The sequence below is a fragment of the Amblyomma americanum genome, chromosome 4 (genome assembly GCF_052857255.1).
Source record: "Amblyomma americanum isolate KBUSLIRL-KWMA chromosome 4, ASM5285725v1, whole genome shotgun sequence".
NCBI lineage: Eukaryota > Metazoa > Arthropoda > Arachnida > Ixodida > Ixodidae > Amblyomma > Amblyomma americanum.
Genome location: NC_135500.1, coordinates 164,182,702 through 164,205,930, shown reverse-complemented (window position 1 = coordinate 164,205,930; position 23,229 = coordinate 164,182,702). Strand labels below are relative to the sequence as shown.

The following is a 23,229-nucleotide window of genomic DNA, read 5'->3' as shown; positions in this document are numbered from 1 at the left end:
CAGTCGCTGACGTTTCTTCAAGATAAACGAAAAAAAAGAAGCCCAGAGGTTGAAAACGGGGTGTTTCATTATTCGGGTCTCTCGAGTGAAAGCGTAAAAGGAAACTCGAGCGGTGCGCTTGCTGTGATATTTGAGAGGCGTTCAAGCCAGTTTGTGAGACTACCAATTCTGCTTAAAGCTTTTGCGTCTAAACTTGCACACTGGCATTCTTTTTTCTGTTCTACAGTATAGAACGTCATGCGGTAGGAAACTAAATATTTTATTCTAACATAAACTGGGATCCGCCAGATTTGCGCAAATCACACGTTCTAGTGTGGCGAAGCCAACTTCAGCGTTATGTCGAGTGTATATAAACGCAGTATGTCCTATGAGCGAAGAGAGAGGAAAGACCTTAGCTACAGTGTATGCAAATAAAAACCGAAAGTGAAATTATCAATAAAAAACTGTACAGTTCATTCAGTCATTATTCAGTAAAAGTTTGAACGAATTTTTTTCGTCAGCTCATTTCAATCCAATCATCATTCGGCTAGACCACAAGTCTGTAGTTTATTATTTTAAAGACAAGCTTTCTTTTTATTCTATTTTGTCTCACAAGAGAAATTATGCTACAATTCACGTTCAACATTGCAACCGGATGTCACCCCAAAACATGAAGAAGGCTTCCGTGACGCTAAATAACGATCTGAGAGGGCAGGAGAGGGGCGGAGACGGAGACGGGGAACGGTCGTAAAACCACAAAGATGACAAATGCCAAGAGGCAAAATAACAGTATAACAAACAAAACTGTGAAAGTGACAGCAACAACGCACGTGCTTTATACATACACAGCTTTCGCGCACATGAAGTGGAACTGAAACTAGCTAGAAGATTTTATTGCTCATAGCACAGGCGTACTTCTAGGCATCTGACAGATGTCTAGACCAACCACTATTGGGATGCAGGAGATCTGTGGGCTCAATAGGCTGCAGTCTGCTGGTTGCCATAACCACTTTGTTAGATCAAGTTACAATAAAGTTTGAACTGAATTCAATTCAATTCAATTTTATTTCTGAACATTTATAAAAAGCATGTTTGAAGCAACATCTGGATCCCTAGCTAAAAGCTAGTCGGGAATCCATGCAAATCCTTTCTATAATGAACTGCACATCTCCAACCAAAAATTTTAACTTTAACCCAACGTTTCGAAGCCGACTCGGCTCCTTCATCAGGGGTGACTGAGGGCAGTAGCTAGCGTCTTTTAAGTATAGAGGGGAGGGGGGGGTCAAAGGAAAGACAGTTGTGACGCGAAAGGCGCGGAGGAGGGGGAGGAGGTTTAGGCTGTTAGTCACGCTGGCGCACTGCAGGGAGGTGGTGAATGGCGACTTTTTTTTCGTTGAGTTGAAGAGCGAAGTCCCTGGGCATATACTGGGGGCAGGTTTCCTTTTGTGCGGTTGATATTGTTCGGGGTGGTTTGGATATGCCAGGATTCCAGAAGGAGCCTTTTGTGGTAATTTGTTTCGGTTCCGAGGATGCGGGTTTCTTCAAAGTTGATTCTATGGTCGGAGTCCTCGGAATGTTCGGCTACTAAATTGCGCTCTCTTGCGAATTTGCGGACGTCGTTTTTTATGTTGCCGAATTCTTTCTTTGAAATTTTTGGTTGCGCCGTTGTACCTTGCCTCGCAGTCGGCGCATGGAATTTTGTAGACAATGCCTTCGGCTCTTTCTCTCGGCGGCCGGTCTTTCGGAACAGGTAGGGAAAGGGCAACAGTGCTTGTGGGCTTGTGCGAAACCTGGATACCCGATTTTTTCAGGATTCGGGCGATGGTTTCGCTGACGCTTCCGGCATAAGGTAATGTGACATATTTTGGTGGTGGCGTTGGTCTTTGTGCGTTGATTTCTTGACGAATGTTGTGTTTTTGACGTCGAATGGTGTTTTGAATAAAGTCTTTATTCAAAATGATTTTTTGAATAAAGTCATTTCATAAGTCATGGCTAGGTGGCTTGAGCCACCACCCGATTTAACGAGTTCAGCCGTATCCATCCATCTATCCATCCATGCATTTTGTCTGATTCGTGCTTGCCACCCCGGCGCGTCAGTCGCAACACGCCGCCTTTGCTCCTGCCCGTGTATTGCCAAAACTTCGAAAAAGACGCAACAGCTCCCCATCCCTATCTCCTCTTCTATGCCGCCTCTTCCTCCTTATTCTTTTTTTCTTTTAGTATTCCGTGTCATTGCATCGCCTAATTGAAACAGCGCACTAGTATTGTTCGGCTTGATGAAACACTTTCTTTTTCCCCTGTATTTTGTGCATTTATCAGCATATACGACAGCTTTTCTGAGACTGAGTGCGACAACGCAATATGGGCCCAAAAGCAAATCGATGATGGTGCCTCGTAGCACTCACATTATCCTATTGACTCGACGAGCCGCCTTGCACACCTATGGGCGCAAATTGAAACGAAATTTTCTTTTTAGGCGTAGCGTCAGCAGCACTCCACCGTGTACGAACTCGGCGCCGACACGCGACATTGCCATTACCGCTGGTAGAGACACGTATCGCGCCCCAGGCCAGTCGGGCCGGATGCAGGCGAGAAAAGCCTGCAGGAGCAGGGTTCGATGACGTCAAGAGAGGGGCTCAACGCGCACCGCCACCCAAATGCGGAAGAAAGAGCTTCATCCAAGCGGGCGCGCTTCAAAAAGAAAGAAAAGAGAGAATAAAAATTCGGACGACAATGAGAGCAATCTGCGAGAGCAGAGGCAGTGCGCTGTACGGGTCGATTCATCGCTGTTTGCTCTCTCGAGACAGGCGCGACAACAGATCTCTTTCTCGGGGTCCTTTTGGGAGGGGCCCAAACAGCGCTCGGAGTCGTCGCGCGCGTGCTGTCGTGCGCGCGCGCGCTAGCGTTCTCCAGCGTCCTGCGATAAAGCACGACGAGCAAACTGAAAGGAGCCCTTCGTGCGTCGTTGAAACACGCGAGATGAGAGCGGGGTTAAACATGTTGACGACGCCGTGTGCGCCGCGATTCTGGGGTGCTCTGTCGCGTTCTGTCGTCGCTCACAGCGCCCCGCGGCGGCGTCGACTGCAGGGGCTGCTCTTTGCCGCCCGTGGACGTGTTTGGTCACGCTACGCTGATTAAAATTGATGAGCAGCAGCGGCGACGACTTTTTCGCTCTGGGCGATCACGCTGCTAGTGCGCACGGCCGCGCTAGAAACATGGTTCGTGTCGTAAAACATTGTGCCACAGCAGGGACGGTATGAGGATCGGCTTTTAGGTAATGTCTGCATACTTGGTAAGGCGCGGCATATTGTTGCTGTGGTATTTTTTTTGCTGTCTCTGTAAAGGCTGGTGCAAGAGTGTAAGAAAAGAGCTGAGACGTTGAGGAGGGCTGCCAAAAGGCATAAGTGTGTGAGGCGTCCATAAACAGCCCGGCTGGCTTGGAGGCCGCCGCTCTGTTCCTTTTCAGGCGGCTCTGCGTCCGTTCATTATGGCGCGCAGGTGTTGCGGCGTGACATGACATGCCACACATTGCAGCCTTGAAAAAGCGTGCCAAATTGGATTTTCTCATATCTCTTAGCAGGAAACGGGCGGACAGGGTGGCATGAAAAGAAGTTTGTTTATATTAATAATAATTATTCAGGTGTGTCACGGGTGGCGCAGAAGGCAATTTTGGACGCGAAGCAGGTCGAAATAGGAGAACACGCGCTGGTTTTGGACGGCTATAAGTAGAGTCCTAAAAACAGTATTAAATTCTAGGTAGAGTAATGTTTCCAGGTGAATAGTGCTGAAGCAACTACTTTATAGATGTTTCATGTTGAATACTTCACTTCCACACTTCACTTCACGTCCACAGAGCTCACATCGTCATAGGAACACCTTTCGTATCTGCTGGAATTCAAGGACAGAATTTTGTTGCCATGGTTGGTAGGACATCATTAGAGCCTTTTTTTTTTCTTGAGTGGACTCTTGCTGAGATACCAGGTGCTGCTTCCGCAAAGAAAGTATGTATTTATTCGCACACCTACAGTAGCATTGCACTTGGCTGGAAACTTCATAGCCTATCGACTGGCGCGTTTTGTCCCGTCATGCATTTCATTTTGACAACAGGCAATGTTGAAAGCAGCACGCATGTAAGAACAAATAAATTTACACCAAAATCTTTGAAGGAAATTGAGATTTCATGACGTTTTATCAGTGTCTCTCTCTAGAACCTGTCTGACCTGCTCAACTCCGGCCACACTCATACACATGGTGTGGACTTGTACACATTACAACACAGACAACGCAAACACCCCAGAGACGTGGGAGTCTCTCCTGTGTACTTCCAAGCCAGCAGACCAACGCTGGCTTATCCAGCGCGCGGTGGAGGCCGCGGCATCCCAAAGGATCCCCGCCGACCTCCTCTAAGTCAGCGCAACCGGTCCTTTGACTGGTCCCCTGTTTTTGGGCGCAATAAAAGAGTTTACCTACCTACCTACCTCCCACTGTAGGAAAAAACAACAACTTTTATTTGACTTTATTTGATACGATAACAGTTCACTAAATGCGACGAATGCCTAACGCAGAAAAATTAACCTTCATAAATACCAACAACTCTTCAGGGCATAATATGGTCTTCGACAAAGACATGTAATCAATTCATTGCTTTGAAAAGGTTGGTGATTGCCATTATTAACATCATGAAGCGTCTATTTGGACTGTATTAAGCCTGCGTTGGCAGTTGGGCCTGTTGGTTAGATATGCACTCTTGTAATATTCGGTTCATGTCACACTTGTTATGACTGCATATTAAAGAGTTCGATTGTTATGTCGAAACCCCGGGTCAATCCGGCCTGTTGAAGTCATAAGGTTTTCGTAACAGGCAACGATAACAACACAGTCCGGCGTGCGCATTCCAAGTATTATAACAACGAATACAACCTTGTGTGCCGGCGTGAGTCTATTTCTTCGTCTGCGTTATTTCGCACTGTTTCTTCGGAAGGAAGATTTATCCTCCTTGTACCTCTTCCTTAACTCCCTAACTTAATTTCCCTTCCCTGAACCCATGTTGCAGCCCCGCTTCGGGCCACCGTGAGTCCTGCCCGCGTGTCTGCCTCCATCGGCCACACACTGCGGCTGAACTGCTCAGCGGCCGGCTACCCTGTACGTGAGCTGTCCTGGACCAAAGACGCAAGACCGCTGTATGCGTCGGAGCGGGTCAAGCTCCTCTTCGACGACCAGGTGCTCGTTGTGAACGCCGTGAAGCGCCAAGACCGCGGCATGTACCAGTGCTTCGTGCGGAACCAGTTTGAGGTGGCGCAGGCCGCTGCCGAGGTCATCTTGAACGGTGAGATACGTAGCTAGAATGTTTGCTCGGGCGCTAAAAGCTGGTGTCTGCGAATGCGGAGTGCTGAAGCAGGTGGCACGTTATTCTTAGGCAGTGTAATCGGCGCTTCTGTACTAGTCCTGACCCGGAATTTTTTAGCTACTAATCTAACAGTTGCATTACAGTTCTTTTCACTTTAGATTCCGCTGCTGACCACTGGCTCGAGCGACAAGTGACAGCTGCCGCTGGAATTGTTGACACGGAAGCAATGAGAAAAAAAAATTGAAGAAAAAACCCTGCATAACGCCGGAAAACCACATTCCTTGATCATGTTAGCGGCCTGCTTGCAAACTAGCACCGTGCAACATTTCTGGTAATTACGATCTCGGTCATAACTGCCCATCTCAAAGACTTCGCTTATTTCTTAGGAAAATTGTTCGTATGCAAGGTTTTTCGCAGTCTTCCCGAACATTATAAGGCCGTCCAGACGTAAGAATGATCTTCCACTGCTCAGTCTCTTGGCGTTGCCCTGATTTTCAGCACGTGGGCTTAGTGCATGTCTTGCTTCGCCAAGATTTGAACCACTTAGACACGAAAACTGCTTTGTGAACCCCCATCCTTTCATATTTGTGTACAACAAACATTAAAAAAAAAACACGGGAGAAACCAGTGAGCGTCGAAATATCCCGGAAACAAATAATGCACCATGAAAAGAGCTGTTAAGAAGACAGCCCTGCAATAAAATCAAATCAGCCGGAAAAGATAAACCCCCCCCCCCCCCCCAAGAAAAAAGCATATGCTGTCTCGAAATTTTGGACAAAGAATTCGTCCAAAAATGGTCGCACGGGCTCAGTTCTATTTATTACACGTCAGTTTCAGCAAGCTGTCCTTGCATGAAATGCTGCTGTCTTTCTAATACAGCACGTTTAACGCCTCTTCTTTGCAGCTACAAAAGCTTGCAAAAAATGTCCACGCCCGAAAAAATCATACGGTAAAAAAAATTCCAAGATTTAAGAGTCTAGTATGTTCGCTATGTGGTGCTAGCGTCACATTGTTTCACATGGGCTATTTTATTCCTGAGATAAATTTTATTAATACTCCGTGTCTATAAAAAATAACTGACTGGAGGGTCATTACTAAAATTTCTTCCAAATTCCAACTGCAGCCTTTCATGTCGACAACTTGATACAAGTCCACGGCACTACGAAAATAGACGACACAAGTTATTCGCAGTCGTGCTTCTTTTTAACATAACATGTTACTGAGGGCTTTAATAGTATACTACTTCTTTTCTTAACAATCATATTCAGCAGTGCAGCTATATAGAATCAAGATGTAGTATTCATTGCTCATGTGTAATGGACTTCAGTTTCTATACACATCTGCACCACAGGGTGCTTTGCCTGAAAAAATATCAGCGTAACAAAAACGCGTGCACAAGCAGAGGAGCTGCGCAGGATGGACGATGGAACATAACTAATTTTACTGCGTAGAAGAAAGCTTACAACATAGACGGGCGCGTCTATTTGTTCTAAAACCATAAACAAGCTCTATTCTAGCCTTGTATTTGTGTAAATATTCTTTTGTATACGCGTTCTTTTTTCACTTGTTTTTTCTCACGCAATACGAGCCTACTGGCCTATCAATTAACGCTTCAACAATTCTTATCTATGCACTTTTATGGCGAGCTTCAGCCTGCCGTTTTCGTCCGGAACTGCACTTTCTAGTTTTCCGTGGAAAGGCAGGCGCAGAGTCGCATAACAAGAATGCCGTTGGACTTGTCGAGCTTTATTAGAGCCCTTAAGCCTCAAGTCCATGATTACCTTTGACCGCTTATGTTTTATTTCATCATCGACGTTATCTCTAATGCAGACGAGCCCCCTGTCCTGGAGAGCGTCTTCTCTGAGTCGATTCACAAGCCGGGAGGCTCGGTGTCTCTCCGCTGCACAGCCACGGGCAACCCACTGCCCCAGGTCACGTGGGACCTGGACGGACGCCACCTTCCGGAGACAATCCGTTACCGGGTGGGCGACTACGTCACCCGGGATAACCGTGTCGTCAGCTACGTCAACATAAGCAGCGTGCGCCCTGAAGACGGCGGCGTGTACCGCTGCCGTGCGGCCAACGATGTGGGCTCGGTGGCCCACGTGGCCCGGGTGAACGTGTACGGACCGCCCGCCATCCGGCCCATGGGCAACGTGACGGCGCTCTCCGGGGGAAGCCTGGTGGTGCACTGCCCCGTCGGAGGGTACCCGCTCACCGTCATCCGATGGGAAAGAGGTTAGCAAATTCCGTGCAGTGTAACTAAGCCGTTATTGAGCGGACAAGGGTCGGGGAACTGGGGACTCGTTATGACGAACTTGTGAAGAAAGCCATAACCAATAACAAAGCCAAAACCATAAAGTAATTCCACTCTTAAATTCTCCTTAAATAACAGCACAAAAATAACAATGAAAAGATGCAAATGTTATTTTGTGCTTTCCTTAGTTTTGACGATTGTTGGCTTCATTCATAAGTTCTTATCGGTTTTCCTAAAGGGGAATCATAACTATATTGTAGTCGGCAAGCGCTACTTGCCCATATTTGGTAATCCCATCAACTGACACTTATGAAGAATGATTATATCTCTCGCTTTTATTGACACCACCTATGCGAAAACTATTATTAATCATGCAAACAGCACATTATTCTCATAGCCTTACATGCTGATGTGAAAAATCGGCTTGAGAACTCAGGCGAGTAGAAGAAAAAACAAAGAATTTCTCTATCGAACTGCTGTACAACAGATGACCAGAGCTCCGGTAATTATTTTTTTCCTCGCAGCCATATTTGGACAATTCTGTGTTTCAGGTTTTCACGCTCTTTTTTTTTCGTTCAGAGGGTAGGACGCTTCCCAGCGGCCATCGCCAGCTTGTGCACGCTAACGGCACGCTCGTCCTGTCGGAGGTGAACCGGAAGGCAGACGAGGGCACCTACGAGTGCGTCGCTGAGAACGGTCGAGGAGATGTTGCGAGGAGACCACTGCACGTACATGTCATGGGTGAGTTCGTCCGGACTGCGTTGTTGCAAATATTCTGGCTTCATTGTCAACAGAACTTGTTTTGGAGATTGATGAATAAAGATGACGGGGGCTATTCACCCCCCCCCCCCAGAAAAAAAAGCTGGGGGCCTTTTTAATTACGTTCAAATGAAAAAGCAATTAGGTTGCCTTCTATGGTGTCAGCAATAAGTGTCTAATGTTGTTAAGGCGGTTTTATTGCCAAAAGTACTTCTCTAAAAGGTTCCATTTCCTGTGTATGGTATGCATGAGTCATCACCCTCTAGAACGTCCGAGTACCTTCTGTTGCATTATTTTGTGTGATTATACTAATCCGACCCACCAATCCATCTGCATTCATTCACTAATTCTTCCCATCCATTTTGTGGGTAGGGACTACTTAGGAAATATTCCGGGTCCTTTAGAATTATTGGCAAGGGCCCAACTTTCACATTGGGATTAGGAGGTCCTCAAATTTTTTAATTTGGCGGTTCTGATGACATGAAAACTCTCTCGGCCAATCAGAAAATTTGTTGCAGAGAAGTTGTTAATTTTTTATGAGACAATACAAGCAATACAAGAAAAACAATACGAACTTTCAGGGTCAACGTCAGTGTCTTCTAGCTTTGATTTCGTAGCACTGAAATAAATTCTTGCTAAGAACTGTACCTCTTGACTGCAACGAAACCATGCCAATATGCTTGGAGCAAAACACAAGAGATGAGAAGAAGGCACGCTTTAATTTTAACAACAAAAACAAATTATCCTCAAGGACGTGCTCCTGCTTGTCCAAGAGTCCATAGGCCCGGGCTCCATAGAGAGCTGTGTGCACTAGCCATAATTTGCCAGCGGTTGAAACTCACAAAGCACCTTTCCACGAGGAAGGGGATGGGGTGGCTATGGGGGAACTGCCATGGATTCGAGGCATTCCCTCATGTAGTATATGAGCGGGGCTTTGGCCGCACCACATGTGCAGAGCGTGCGAGGGAAAAAGGCCAAAGGGGTAGCCTCTGCCTGTAAAGCGTGCTTCACGCAGCACATTAGTGCGCTGGAAGACGCCAGCTTATCATCACTTGATTTGAAAGAGCTTGCGCATCCTGGAGGCGCGGGTTTCGATCACCAATGCCGCCAGGTGCTTACCGGTGACACAATGGGCGAAAGCTTTGCCACTGCCTGGCGCTTGGCTCTTCTAAGGTGAAGGGTATGGTAAAACCAGCGTTTGACTCAACTCGTGCAGTAAAACAGAATAATCATAACACTGCTTGGTCAAGCTGCCCTTGAGCCATTAAAATCAAATCACCATAGTCATCATAAGAAAAGAAAAATTAAACTGCACATGCTTCCCACGCTGCGGTTGTGCACACACCTGTTTTGTCTTGTTTCCATGGCCACCTAATGCTGCGTTTCAAAATCTATAAACCAAGTATGCTTACGGTTCATTGCTTCGAAGTAAGTGGACTTTCACAATCCATTTTCTTTGTTCAGCAAAAATCAGATCCCCTTTATAGCGTTCTCTTTGCTGACTGCACACTGTGACAAGCGCAGAATGCCGAATTCATTTCAGTATTTACTTTGTTCTGGCATCACATACTCATTCTAGTTTTCATCTACAGAAAGCTCCATTCATTAAAAAAAAACAGAAAGTTCAATACTACGAAATTTCACTTTTCTTTTTGAGAGGCACTGACATCGTTGCAGCTTCACTGAAACTGACGAAGTCATTTTCCCCTTTCTTTTCCAGAATTTTAACCAGGGCTCCAGGGTGTTTTGCTGTTCTTTTTTTTTCGTGGTAGTCTTCGTAAGTAGGATGTATCAGAAACGTAAATTGAGTCCCGTTTTGTCTTAAATTAAAACCATCCTGTGGCCATTTCTATAAATATCAATAAAAAAGAGGTCCATTGTGTGATAATTATTAGTGGGCATAAGCGATAATTATAGCGGGATTAGTCGAGCACTGAACAAGTTTTTATTATTCTCGCCTTCTTCCATACTTGCCATCATAACGATAAATGCTGGGTTCCCACGGATGCGGGGCGGGAGGATCTACTCTTGCTCATGGTTGCAATATCTCTTCGCTGTACACTGAACTTAAAGGAAAAAGGAAAATCTCTTGTGTTACGTCGTGTTTGTCCTGACGTTTTCCAAATTTCTCGCAGTCGGGCCCAAAGTGGATCCGTTCAAGTTCCCCAGTGACCTGGAGGAAGGCATGCGGACGGTGGTGGTGTGTGTGGTCATCGACGGCGACCCGCCCGTGTTCATCGGCTGGCTGAAGGACGGACGGCCCCTCGGCCCGGACCTGGGCGCACACACCGAGATGCTGAACACCTTCACCTCGTCCCTCACCTTCCACTCTGTGGGGCCGCAACATAGCGGCAACTACACCTGCGTCGCCCGAAACCCGGCCGCCGCTGTCAACCGATCGGCTACTATGACCGTCAAAGGTACGCGAATGTTTTGCAATACGGAGCTATGGTCGCATCGTGAATCCTTGGGCCTTGATTTCCAATGCCAAGGCTTAAATATCAAGCTGAAGGAAAGGTTCTAGTGCGGTAAACTTAAGAAAGAAGCTTCCTTGCATAAAGTATGAGCTAAAGCACCTTCCATTTCAAGAACGGGAGAGGAGTGCGGCTTTCATTTGCTCGATGCAAACGTTAGGGTTAGCTATAATGCTTAACAGCACTTATGCTCGTGTAAACAATTGACTAAGCTAGCAACCAGTCTCAAAGCGCACGTGTATGCGTTGGAGGTTATCGAAATTTTTTTTCCCAGTGGGCAATTTTTGTACAAACGTAGTACTGATAGGCTCATAGTGCCGCTTTAAGATCGGGCAGCACTAGGAAATATTCTTAAGAAACATAAGCTACACGCCCAGATGAATTCCGCTACCTGGGATAAAGCTGAGTTGCGTGCGATTGTATTAAATGACAAAGCTATACAAGCTCTTACCAGCGTAGTCCAGCCGCGGCCACGTTAACAGTGCTAAAAAAGGACGTGAAAGCCAGTTACAAATCGACATTTGAGCTTCTGATTTCCATTGTCCATCGTGGGTGATTTGCTAGAAGAACCACAATCATAAACGACTGATCTCAATCGATCGAAAACTCTTCCATTCGCATGTTCTGTGCAGCTCATGAGGCTGCTAATCTACCAAACAAAAAAAGAATCAGTGCGGTGACCTGGACCCAGAGCAGTGTTTTATTATGAATATTAGATTCCCTTGCTGTCATAATGTGAATTTTTGGGCTTAACGACTGGAGTGTGAGCACCACTATAATTTTTGTACTGCCACAATCATCTAACCTGCTCGTTACATGTCCTGTATGAAAGGAAATTGAAGGAAAGAAGTTTTTGTGGCGGGCTTTTCTAGCATTTATTCAGACACAAGGTGTGTAGAGGGGCCGGTCACAAAGAGCAACTTCGCAACATTGCTACATCAGTTGCATCTCGCTCTTTTTTAAATATTTTCAACCCATAAATACGATTGTAGGTTACGTGGCTAGAATAAGCTGCTGAATTTATTTGGTCGATTTATTCCCGCCCTATTTTCGTATGAGTGCTACTTAGATTTTGGAGCCCTAGACGTCTGGACAAAGTGAATAAATATCTGTCTACATTTGCCTGAGAGCAAGGAGAAATTTAATGAAAATACCTTTAATGTTGTCATTTGTGAACGTCCTTAAACAAATCATAATTCATTTATATTAAATAATTCTTTATCCTCGTGGTGGCTTAGTGGTTATGGTCCTAGGCTGCTGTCCCGAAAGACACGGATTCGATTACGATGGCGGCGGTCGCATTTCAGTGGAGGCGAAGTGCTATAGGCCCGTATACTGTGAAGTGTCAGTGCACTTTAGAAAAACATATTGATTAGCGCTTACACACACAGTGACCAAAGTAAGTTTCACAGCTACAACAACCTAGCACAAAAGAAAGTCTTAGCATTTACTATTTCTCGTACAATGGGCCCCGTCCTTCTCTCTGGTTTGTGTAAAAATCTTTTCCTATTTACCTAAGTCAACCTGATTGCTCTTAGCACATTCCTTGCTAGGGTGATGACTTGCGCTCAAGAACAAGCTGGTCTAGCGTGTGTCCTGTCTCTTACTCTTACTTTGGTCCCAGTCTGTGTATGCGCTAGTCAATATGTTTCACAGCTACAAACATCTAGCCCAAATGAAAGCCTTAGGACTTTAGAGAACCCGCAGATGGCTGAAATTATCCAGAGCTCTTCATTACAACATCTCTCATAGACTTAGCTGCCCTGAGGACGTTAAACCCCCATAAACCACTAAGCCATTCTAAATACCGCTGTCTTGTTGTGAGGAAGCTGAAAGCACTCGTCATTACAGCTCATAAGCAAGCTTCATATTCTGATGCTATTTAGTGTATGAGCTCACTAATGTGCCTTCAGAACACAGGCAATCATTATTCCCAAGTAAGCAACTAATCAGGAATCACATCTGTTGTCTTAATTAGTGAAAGACACTGTTATATCGCGTAACTTGTCTTTTGAGTGGTTTAGGTTGTTGGAAGTTTCGGTACTAGCACGTACTTGAATAAGAAAAAAAACTGTCGCCAATCCATGCAAACCACAAGACAAGAACGAAGACGAGACACAAGCTCTTGTGTCTCGTCTTCGTTCTTGTCTGGTGGTTTGCATGGTTTTGCGCTAATTGTTCTCTAATTCATGTATGCACCAACTAGCCCAAAAAGAGGTGTTAATGACGCACAAGTGCAGATACGCAATGCTTCGCAGCACTTCCGACAATCTGATAGAGAGCGCAGATTCGCCGCGCATCATGACAATGTTTGAAATATTGAAACGGGGCAATTTGGTGGGATTGCATGTTGTTATTGGCACGCTGCCTTCAGACAAACACGATAGCAGAAGGACGACCTGTGTGAGTCTGCGTACTCTTTACACCTTAAGTTCCGAAAGGATGGCAGGTTGTGATATTTGGTAGTGGGTCGGCATTAAGACGGAAGAGCACGAAGACGACGAGGACCCAGAAACATTTAGGCGCACTCAAAGGCTTCTCCTGGCGCATCTGTTTTAACGCTCTAGGGTTAAAGGCTGTTTGCCAGAAGATCCGGTGTCGACGTTGTCGCCGTCGGCGTTGTGAGCGAAAAATCACAAGCATGGTTCTGGAAGGTGATCTCCAGAAAGCAACCTAGGAGACAGATGATTGACCTAGACCAAGTGATCTTGCGGTGTCATCAAAACCTGCCCACCGGATAGTGAGCAAACTGCTTACAATGAAGTTGGCAGTTAAATAATGATTGTTCTTTAAGGAAAAGCAACCTTTTTAGCACAAAACTTACCGCTGGGATGCACCTGCCATCGTAGGGCAGTGGCGCATCACTTAACCGCTGCACCACTGCGGCAGGAGGCGTATGAGGGCTCCCAGGAGTGAATAAATGTAAAGGAGAGAATGACCTTCTGCATATATGTGCATTAGCCCTTTTATGCTATGTCGTCATGCCATTAAGGCGGAGCTTAAGTGTCCCCTCCATTTTTTTATTCCTTGTCGTCTTAGCGGTGTTCACTCCCAAAAGAACCTGTCCTTGAGGCTTTCGTGTTTGTTTAAAGCCAGTGCAGTGTAACACGATTATGACAATAGTGTCTTGCAAAAACATTGCATATGATTATACATAATTAAGTCGCAATCTTAAGCAGTGTAAGAGGTGCGGCTCTCCCTTTGTCTAAGTAATGAGAGCCCTTTTATTTCTTGAACGACTCACTGCAACATTCGTTTCACACAAAAACATTCGTCTTAGGATAGGTAACGCCGCGGAGACTTCAGAATAAAGAAGCTACCCAAACGTCAATTCTCAGTACAGATACGCGAGGGACATACGTTCGGGTCTCAGACGCCTATCGAAGTTCTTCAAGCTGTTCCATTTCAGAGGACGTCTGGGAGGGAAGCTAGAATGAGAACAAGAGGGAGAGAGGGAGGCGAGAAATACGATGCCCGATGCGGGTCACGTAACGCGCGGCCAGGTTCCGTCTTCAGTTCTCGATGACACGCTATCATTTTCCAGGCCTTGTCGCAACGTCTCTGCTCCAAATACTGATTTAGAATGGCGGGCGTGGATGGGGGGGGGGGTGGAAGGGGGGGGGGAGAAACAGCGACTTTGCTATCTCGGACAATGTTTCGCACGCGCTGATGCAATTCTTCTTCACCCCAGAGCAACACAAGGGGCACCTAACGAAGCGTTCCACTATAGCGCCAGGGAGCTGACAATACTGATTCAATAAAAGCTTCAAACAGAAAATGAAGAACTTACCCTGTACCGTGGTACCGTGGGGCTATAATTCTTGCAATACGGAAGGTTACGAAATACAGATATTACTACTATTCACCGGGCGTAATTGCACGTTGCACGACAGAAAGAAAAAATTAGGCGTGAACATGGCTTTAACCCACGTGTTCGAAGTGCAAACAAACCAGGCTATGGTAAAAATTTCGAAGAGACGAACGGATAGAGACGAGCAAAATGGCTTTCTTTGACTGGCAACGACTGCAAACAATCAATGTGATATCCAATACCATAAAGTGCCGCTATACTGAATGCTTTAAACATAGAATGCGTGATTATGAAATCTTAAAGCCGCTTTTTTATTTTTTTTATTTTTCTTTATGAGGGCTCAGCGGGTCTGCAGCCAAACAGGCTTTTTTCTTCTTGCGATTGGCAGCGTTAACATTAGCGAAGCCTAGCGAGCACGAGTGAAGCAAGGAGCGATGAGAGGCGCCTAAAATTGTCCGGTCAGTCCTGCTTCTTTTTTGATATTTAATTTAACAGACAGTAACAAAACATTTCTGCACTTATTGCAGTGCTAGTCCCCATTTAAAGCTCAGATTTTTTTGTATATGTCTTCAACCTAATGAAGTGTTTCAGGCTAGAACTGCTCCAGTCTTACTTCCCTGCTACGTGTATCTGCTCAAGTCAACATCATTGGAACGGCAGGCCACCACAGCTTTTTCTTAACCAAGAACGTTTTGTATATGCACAGTTTATTTGTCATACGTTTTGAGTCTATGGAGAGTAACCAAGTGTGCACAAACCTGGAGCATGTAGTTGATTGGTTATAAGTTCTTGTCCAAGTAAACTCGTGAAAATTCATTACCCTACGCAACGCCAAGAGCCAATTTAGGCTAACGGATGTTGTAAGGCTGCTACAGGAATTTTGTTAAGTTTACTCAGATTTGTAATGTCATTTCGAGCTGCCTCGCACTGATCTCCGGCATGTGCTGGAGAACTGGCGCCAATGAACGCCGACGATTGTAGCATATCACTTCCTTTGTCCGCCTACTGACAACTATGGCGGTGGGGGGAGGGGGAGAACACACTCGAAAAAGATTCTATTTGTATAAATCCTAACCTCGTTTACACACATGTTTAACAATCTCCGCAAACGTTGTTTGCAAACAAAAGGAACGACAAAATACTTCTTAATTTATGCAATGCATTTATGAACAAGGCAGACTAAGACCTTCAGTCCTAGGAGTAATCGGCGCCTGGCTAGTAAAGTTTATAGAAACGGCCATCTACCTGTAATTTGTTGACCCTGGGAGAACGGAAATCTTCTTCTTAGTCATTTGGCTACGTTTGTGATTTCAGACGTATGGAAAATAGTGCAAAACATCGTAATGGCACATGTCTGCATTAATATGTGAGGGATGAGGATGGGAAAAAAAGGGGAATGTTTTTCTTTCGCTAGCCATTTGACTGCTACACTTCTCTTGTGGCAAAAAGGCGAGTGTGCATAAATTAGGCCCAAGGTGCATTCAAACATACGCATTTACGAAACAGCTTCTAAGAAACATCTCCTTAAAACAAAATAATCATATTTATTATTACCAATTAATTAATTTACTTATGTATTTTGTCACCTAGCGAGGGTAATAATGTGAGACTGTGGAGCAACACGCGACAGGTTGCACAGTGCGACATTTTAGTACTTAGCAGGGCCTAACCTTCAAACCTGTGACGAAACTACTTAGATAATTATCTGTCATGACCCGCCGCATGCTCACTGCAAGCGAACTCAAGGTTGACGGGATTGTTTTATTCCAAGTAGAGAAAAAAAATTGAATTTAAGCTTGATGAACGGGGGGAGGTGGGAAAGGTGTGAATTTCTGTAGGCCATATTTTTAATACTTCTGAGCTGAACTGGCTTAGAGTCTTGGAACAAAAAAAAATTCGTGCGTCGCGTTCTTTAGAATGAATTATTTTACGAGTAGGCTAATAATCACACAAAATGTTGCATCGTGGTGCTTTGTCAGACCTAAAATAAAGATAGAATTTTTATTGCCTCCTCCAAACCTCAATTTTTTAAAGGATAGTTAGAAGGAAGGATAACTCTAACGTACAAAAGAAAAACACTGATTGCAGATTAGCCAGCAGAAGACGCGAAGAAATCTTTCCAGTGCGGTAGGCGGCCCTGGTTTCATCAAGCTTTTTGGTGTTCTCAAAGACTCCCACCAGAAAGGAGGAAAAAATGAGAGAATATGAAAAGCAGTAACTTAGTGAAAGCTTTCCGAATCTGAGCAGTGCACTCTCTCCGGCAGGCATGAACAGCTGCTTGCACACAACGTTCTTACACTGGAGCGACATCTGTTTGGTTTGAACTCCAATCACATTCAAAACCGCATGCTCGCTTCCTGTGAATTGAGTCAAATTGCATGCTTATTCAACAGGGCTCTGCGAACAAACAACAGCTGTTAAAATACAACACAATAAAAGGTGCTAAGAGAAAGGAAATTCAAAAGAACCAGGTAGCTAAGGCTCCCGCATATAGAACTGTGTTATAGAACTGCATTGTTCTTTACGGGTTACGAAACGAAACAGTTTAGTCTGCCTCGATGTAGTGTTTGTCATGCGGGTAGTCTAACCAAGATTGTGTTAGTGCACATGGAGCGAACCTCGTGTGTGTTTATTGCAAGGATTGGTAATAACTATATTTGACTCCGTGGACAACCTCTTTGAAGTTTGTGAATAAATTAAATTTTAATGCGTCCACCGCCTACTGGGAGTTTTATATTAAGTGAGCGAATGCCAGGACGGAAGCAAAAAACTGAGCCATACTTGTTGATTAGTGTGATGGGCAAAAAGAAGGGGCATATTTACAAATGTGAGTGACGTTTTGCCCCACTCCGCCCCTCCCCAAAGAAAAATCATTATCGCCCTTGCATATGTTAAAAATACTCGCACTCTTCAATGGCAGTTTTTACAGGCATATTTTTAGCGCAAAGGACGGGACGCGATACAGACAAGACGAGCACGGGCGCTTGCTCGTGCTCGTCTTGTCCGTGCTCGTCTTGTCTGTATCTCGTCCCGTCCTTTGCGCTAAAAATATGCCTGTAAAATCCGAACACAAACTAGCCCAACAACTCACCCTGTTCAATGGAAGGTTGGTGTGAATTCGCAGAGATAGTAGGCACCACTTCATTCGATAGAAGAGCGACATGGTGCTCTGCCAGAAGTTAGTAACCCTAATTTCTCTGACTTACCTGCGCTCTGGACGTGAGCCCACGCTCAGCCAAATACAGATAAATATCACAGTTGTTTAGTAGCGAGTAAAAAAAAAAATTCCTCCAGACATTCAGTCGATCTTTCTCGGTATCCTGGCGATAACAGCTCAAGTTCAAGGCTGGCCACTGATAATGTAGCGCACAGGATAGTCGAAATGCCTGGCAAGCAGAGACGTGGAGAATTTCATTACTACCGTATAGCGCTAAAAATTTAGGACGTGAAAAATTCATTCAGTTAACAAAGCGCCTGCTTGTGCATACTGCAAACAATAGCTGAGATGGCGTTTGTATTCTGTACTCTCCAGATAAAATTTCACGAATGCAATAAAGGCAACTCCGACTGCTGAATGCGAAAAAGAGATAAAGAGGATAGGAAAGTAATTCCAGATATCGCCTCTTCCTACGTGTTTCTCTGGAGTGGTCTCTCTATCGATGCAACTTTAACGCCATCACAAACGTTGCGCGCTGACAGCGCGACCATTGTTCACGATATTCTGAGGCCGGCGCTAGATTTCTTGGCGCACTCTTCGAAGACCATGCGCCGCTAAGACGCCATAAATAAGAATTTGCCGCGGCGGTGGCTGACGTTGGGCGTAGGCGTGCTGGCAGAACGTGCGAGACTAAGAAAGAAAAGAAAATTACCCCAACATGTCGTAGGAAAAGTAGCATCTTCGACGCGTGCGATCCCGTCAGTCATCGCCTTTTTATTTATTCTTTTGTGGTTCTCCCACTAGTGAGCTTCCTGACTTATTTTAGACTTTACTATTTTTGTGTGTTCTTTCCCTCGGCGTAGGCGTATAGCTCTCTCAGTTCCGACGAGAAATCGTAGCCAATCTCGAAGCGCAGAATGGAGGCGACTGTAATTTATCCTAATCATATTGTCGCCTGCGGGCAATTTATAACTTGCCGGGGATTTTCGAATAAGGCTGCAGCAAAAACTGCCTCAATTTTCAATCCTCGACGGAAGATAAAAATTTAAAAAAGCTGATGAGTGTAAAGTTCGGTGAGCTGTGAAAAATGCGCGCAGTGCATGGTTCGAGGCGAGGAAGAGGAAAAAGAAATAAAAAAAATTAAGACAACAGTGGCAGGGATTTGAGAAGTGCTTGACGCGGTACTTGAGGAAGCTTTTGCGGTGCCGAGACACCGACGTCCAATAGATAGTCGGTGCTCTCTGGGTTTACGAGCGGAGGACCGCTAAAAAAGCACTTACATTTACTCCGTTATTCTACATTCGCAAAGGCGTTTTAAAGAAAGTTACGCGAAACAATCTTTGTTCCAGGAGCTCTGAGAGCATTTTCATGACTGTAGAGGTATTATTAGAGACAAAAGTATCCTGAGTGAGCGAACGCCAACCAAAACGTTAAGCTTCTTTATCGGCAGAAGATTACAAACCTTTCTTGTGAAGAGGAAGTAATTCTTGACCTTCTCTAGCGTGGACCAGCGAAATCAAGCTATTCGTTCGAGTTGGATATTTCTGTCCTCGATATTACACGGCTTAGCAAATAAGTGAGCCTTATAGAGTATAAATTACTTACTTTTTACTCGTGGAAATCAGTCCGCGGAGTAGGCGCGAAAAACAGAACTCTCGAAGAAAATGGTAGGCTTATCGGCATCGAGGCGCTGTTCAAATACTTCATGGACACAGTCTTGAACCAAAGACTGTGTACTCTCTGTGGGCGCCCTGCGTTCTCACGGAGTAGTGGCCTTCACGGACACGTTCCATACTGTGCTCTGGTCTCCCATTCCTCTTACATCCCTCTTTCGTGTTATTCCTCTCTCTGCATGTAGGGTAGTCCAGCTCAACACAGCGAGCACCGCACAATATATAGCCGAGCTGTAGTGGTCTTTAGACATATTACTAAATGATGAGCACTGCCTTATTACAAATCACAAGGTGGTGAGTGGATTCGTCACAGAGCTTTCGGTTTCTCAAGACGACGACGCAACCCAACTCCGGAAGCCCACCTCACAGTCTGCAGAATAGTTAGAAATCTTTAAACACTGAACAGTCAACGTCTCGTTATTTATTGTATTTAAAGTCTTTTTTTTTTCAACACATAGCTTTCTTATGCAACCAGAGCAGCTCCAATGAAGCCGTGTATAAGCGTGTATTCACGGTGTTAAGTAGTCACTATTTATAGGCTGAAATTGATTGGATAGTACCTTGCGAAAAAGCTCAACGATAGAGCTAGGGCTCCAGCATGGGAATAAACGGCGTATTACTTTTAAACATCGCAAGCCCTACCAAATGGCATGTCATTTTCTTTCCTCAGCTTAAGACTCCGCTTTCATAGCCATGCTAAGTCACAGTGGCTTGGACGTGCTCGCCCAACACCACTGCTTATTATCGCGACTGTGACAGCTTGTGCTCGAGCTGAGTAGCGCAAACGAATGCGCACCCTTCTTCTACTCTTTTCAGTATATGATGGTCTCATTTTGATAGAGGCGAAATGCTAGAAGCCCGTGTACTCTGCTCTGTCAGGCACATTAAAGAACTCTAGATGGTCGAAATTCCCCGGAACTTTCCACAACGGTGTTCCTCATAGCTATTAGTCGCTTTGGGAAGTAAACCTCCATAAATCATAGACCGTGCATTGACAACGGTCCCTGCGATACATGTCGGGGGTGTAGCTTTAAAAGAAACCTAAATCGGTGAACTTGCTTTCTTTCAAATCAGAGATTGTTTGTGGGCACTGGGGTGATGGGCCGATTTACTCGTGTCAGAGGCACAATGAGGGCCATTAGTGGATTGGCAGCCAGGCTAGATATGCAGTCACTCTTGAGATTACCTCTTAAATACGACTCAGTCCTCCGTAGAAAAAGTAATAAAATCACAGCCGAGAAAGACATCAGGCAGAAAGGCACGACCTCTCCAGTACTGTCACTGTGTGTTTACAGGATGTATTCAGAGGTCATAGTTGGAAAGTGTCGGGGACTAAAGTTAATCAAGATCATCACTGTAGTCTATGATTCGCTGATGACATCACCTTACGAAGTAACTCGGGGGCGAATTGCAAAGCATGACCTAGGACATATACAGGCAAAAAAAACTGCCGAAAGTTAACGTAATATTCAACAAGCTCAGAAGGAAGCAGCACTTCGCGATAAGCATCGAAGCTTTGGAAGTGGTAAGAGGATAAAACTAATCAGGGCAGGTAGTGACTTCAGATACGAACCACAAGAGTGAAATAAGGAGGAGAATAGGAATGGGATGGAATGCACTTGATAGGCACTCTCCGGTCCTGAATGGAAGTTTAGAAGTATGTCTGTATGCTATCCCTGAGAAGAGTATGCTGTGGTTCATTTTGATCGACTAGTTCATGTGCTGTCTTATTTTATAGAGAAATATAAATGGTACTCTGGTATTCTTGCGAGCGTTGTTGTATGTCGAATTTTTTTTAATGCAACGTAGCGTTTTTGCAAGGGGTGCTTTTGTTTCAGTGAGTTATTTCTTTTTTCACAGTTCCGCCATACTGGCGCAAACAACCCACAGACAAGTCCGGAATCCTGGGGGAGAGTGTCATCATCGACTGCCAAGCTGACGGCGTGCCCCAGCCTCAGATCAGGTGGAAGAAAATGATCCGTAAGTGGAAACGTTTTGTTGCTTCTATCTTTGAATTAGGTGGAATCATCTCATCATGCTTCACGATTCTTCTTTGTTGGCAGTACTACTGTTAACTTCTATATCTTCTTTCACCTAATGAATGAAGGCGGGAAAAAAGAGCGTGTGTGCCTATTGATTCGGCGGTCACGTGATGTTGATTGATTGTACCTTGTATTTTCACTCGTCCCGTATTCATTGGCTTGTGTGGGGCGGTAAGCGCAATTTACAATGAAAAAAAATTTAGCTACGCTTAAGCTATGCCGCGTAAGCCGTGAAAATGAGCCACATCAAAGGTAAACTTACTCTTTTTTACAGCGTTGGCTGTTCCTAGCTTGTCCCCAAAATTGCGGCGTCAGCGACGCCGTCCCCACAGCCCACCGCCGGTCACCCACAGGTTAAAATTCACCTCTGGCATGCATCTGTAAAAATGCATCACCACGTACGGTCTTAGCGCCTACTACCGAGTATCTTTCAGCACCTCGATCATACGAGGTAGACTCTCTAAACCCCGCTGGGGTGACCTAGTGGCTACCGCGCTAGATGTAACCTCTTTCCTCAGTCTGCCGCCGTTAGTATCGGCGTCCGCAAGCCCACCGCCCGACACCCACGGGTAAAACTCATCTTAAGCGCACACCGGTAAAACCGCACCTTAGACGTACGACCCCAGCAACACCCACCAAGGGCCTTTCGAATGCGAAGCGGGTAATCTGACCACTAGGCCGCCGCTCCGGAGTGTACCGCATTCACTTTAATATAACAGCTCTCATTTGTCTGCATTTCTTCGCGATCACCAGACAGTTAAAGTTGGATCATTCTCATTACAAACTCGTAACTGTTTTGTGATTTTTCGTAGCGTCTATTTATTTCTCCCTTTCCTTAACCCCTTCATTCTATGCACGGTTTAGCTGTCTACCCACTGCCAGAGTGATACCGTGCTTTTACTTAGTTACTTGAACCCCCCCCCCCCCCCCCCCCTCAACTTCTCCTTCACCCCCGGCGCGTACAGAGAGGCCAAGTGGTGTTTTGAAGTATGTGGAGACGTCGTACAACCACGCGCCCGACCCTAAGACAACGAAGGTTCTACGAAGCGCGAGTCACGGGTGGCACGCATGAGGTGGTCTCTTGATTGCGGGGAAGCGCTACTCGTGGTCACCTGATCAAGAGTGCGCGGCCGCCCTACGAGAACATGCGAACATTCATAACGCAAAAAACAGAGAGAAGTAGGGAACATAGAGAGTGTGATCGTTGCGTTATGAATGTTTACACTGACTACCCATTAGGCTGAATCCTCGCAATGCTGAGACCTACTGCAAGACGAAAAATGTCTCTAGACAGGAGTAGAGAGCAGCACGTGCTGGGGTTGCAGATGTGATCGGGGACAGAATTCGGTGTCACCTTCAGGGAAGTTGCATACAGCTGTCGCTGTAAAGTAACCTTTTCTAAAGAAGGAAACTATACTTTTCAGCTGTGACAATAAAGACAACTCAGATGGCCACAGACAGTATATAAACTCTTCTGTAAAGTAGTTGATTTTGATATGTGCGTGCGGTGCGTGATGTATCAACAGGTTATTGGCAGTAAACTATCTCTCTCCACACCACTACTTTTAAGCAGGAGAAACAACACTTGCAAGATATCTCCGATTGAATGTAAAACAATGCAAAGATAATGTCAATTTTTCTGTCCCAGGAACCCGTTCCACTGGAATGAGGTACTACTGGCTGGTGCTGTATCGAGTCGATTTTTTCAGACAAATCGAACGCCAGTTATC

General features: G+C 45.3%; 1 protein-coding gene across 1 annotated transcript in view; it reads left to right on the top strand.

Annotated features, from left to right (window-relative positions):
* Positions 1-23,229, top strand: part of LOC144128612 (cell adhesion molecule Dscam1-like) — a 452,661-nt gene that overhangs the window by 327,831 nt on the left and 101,601 nt on the right. The window contains 5 exon segments of the mRNA XM_077662147.1: positions 5,033-5,305; positions 7,157-7,564; positions 8,163-8,324; positions 10,478-10,762; positions 21,318-21,437. Of these exon segments, the coding sequence (XP_077518273.1) occupies positions 5,033-5,305; positions 7,157-7,564; positions 8,163-8,324; positions 10,478-10,762; positions 21,318-21,437 (1,248 nt within the window).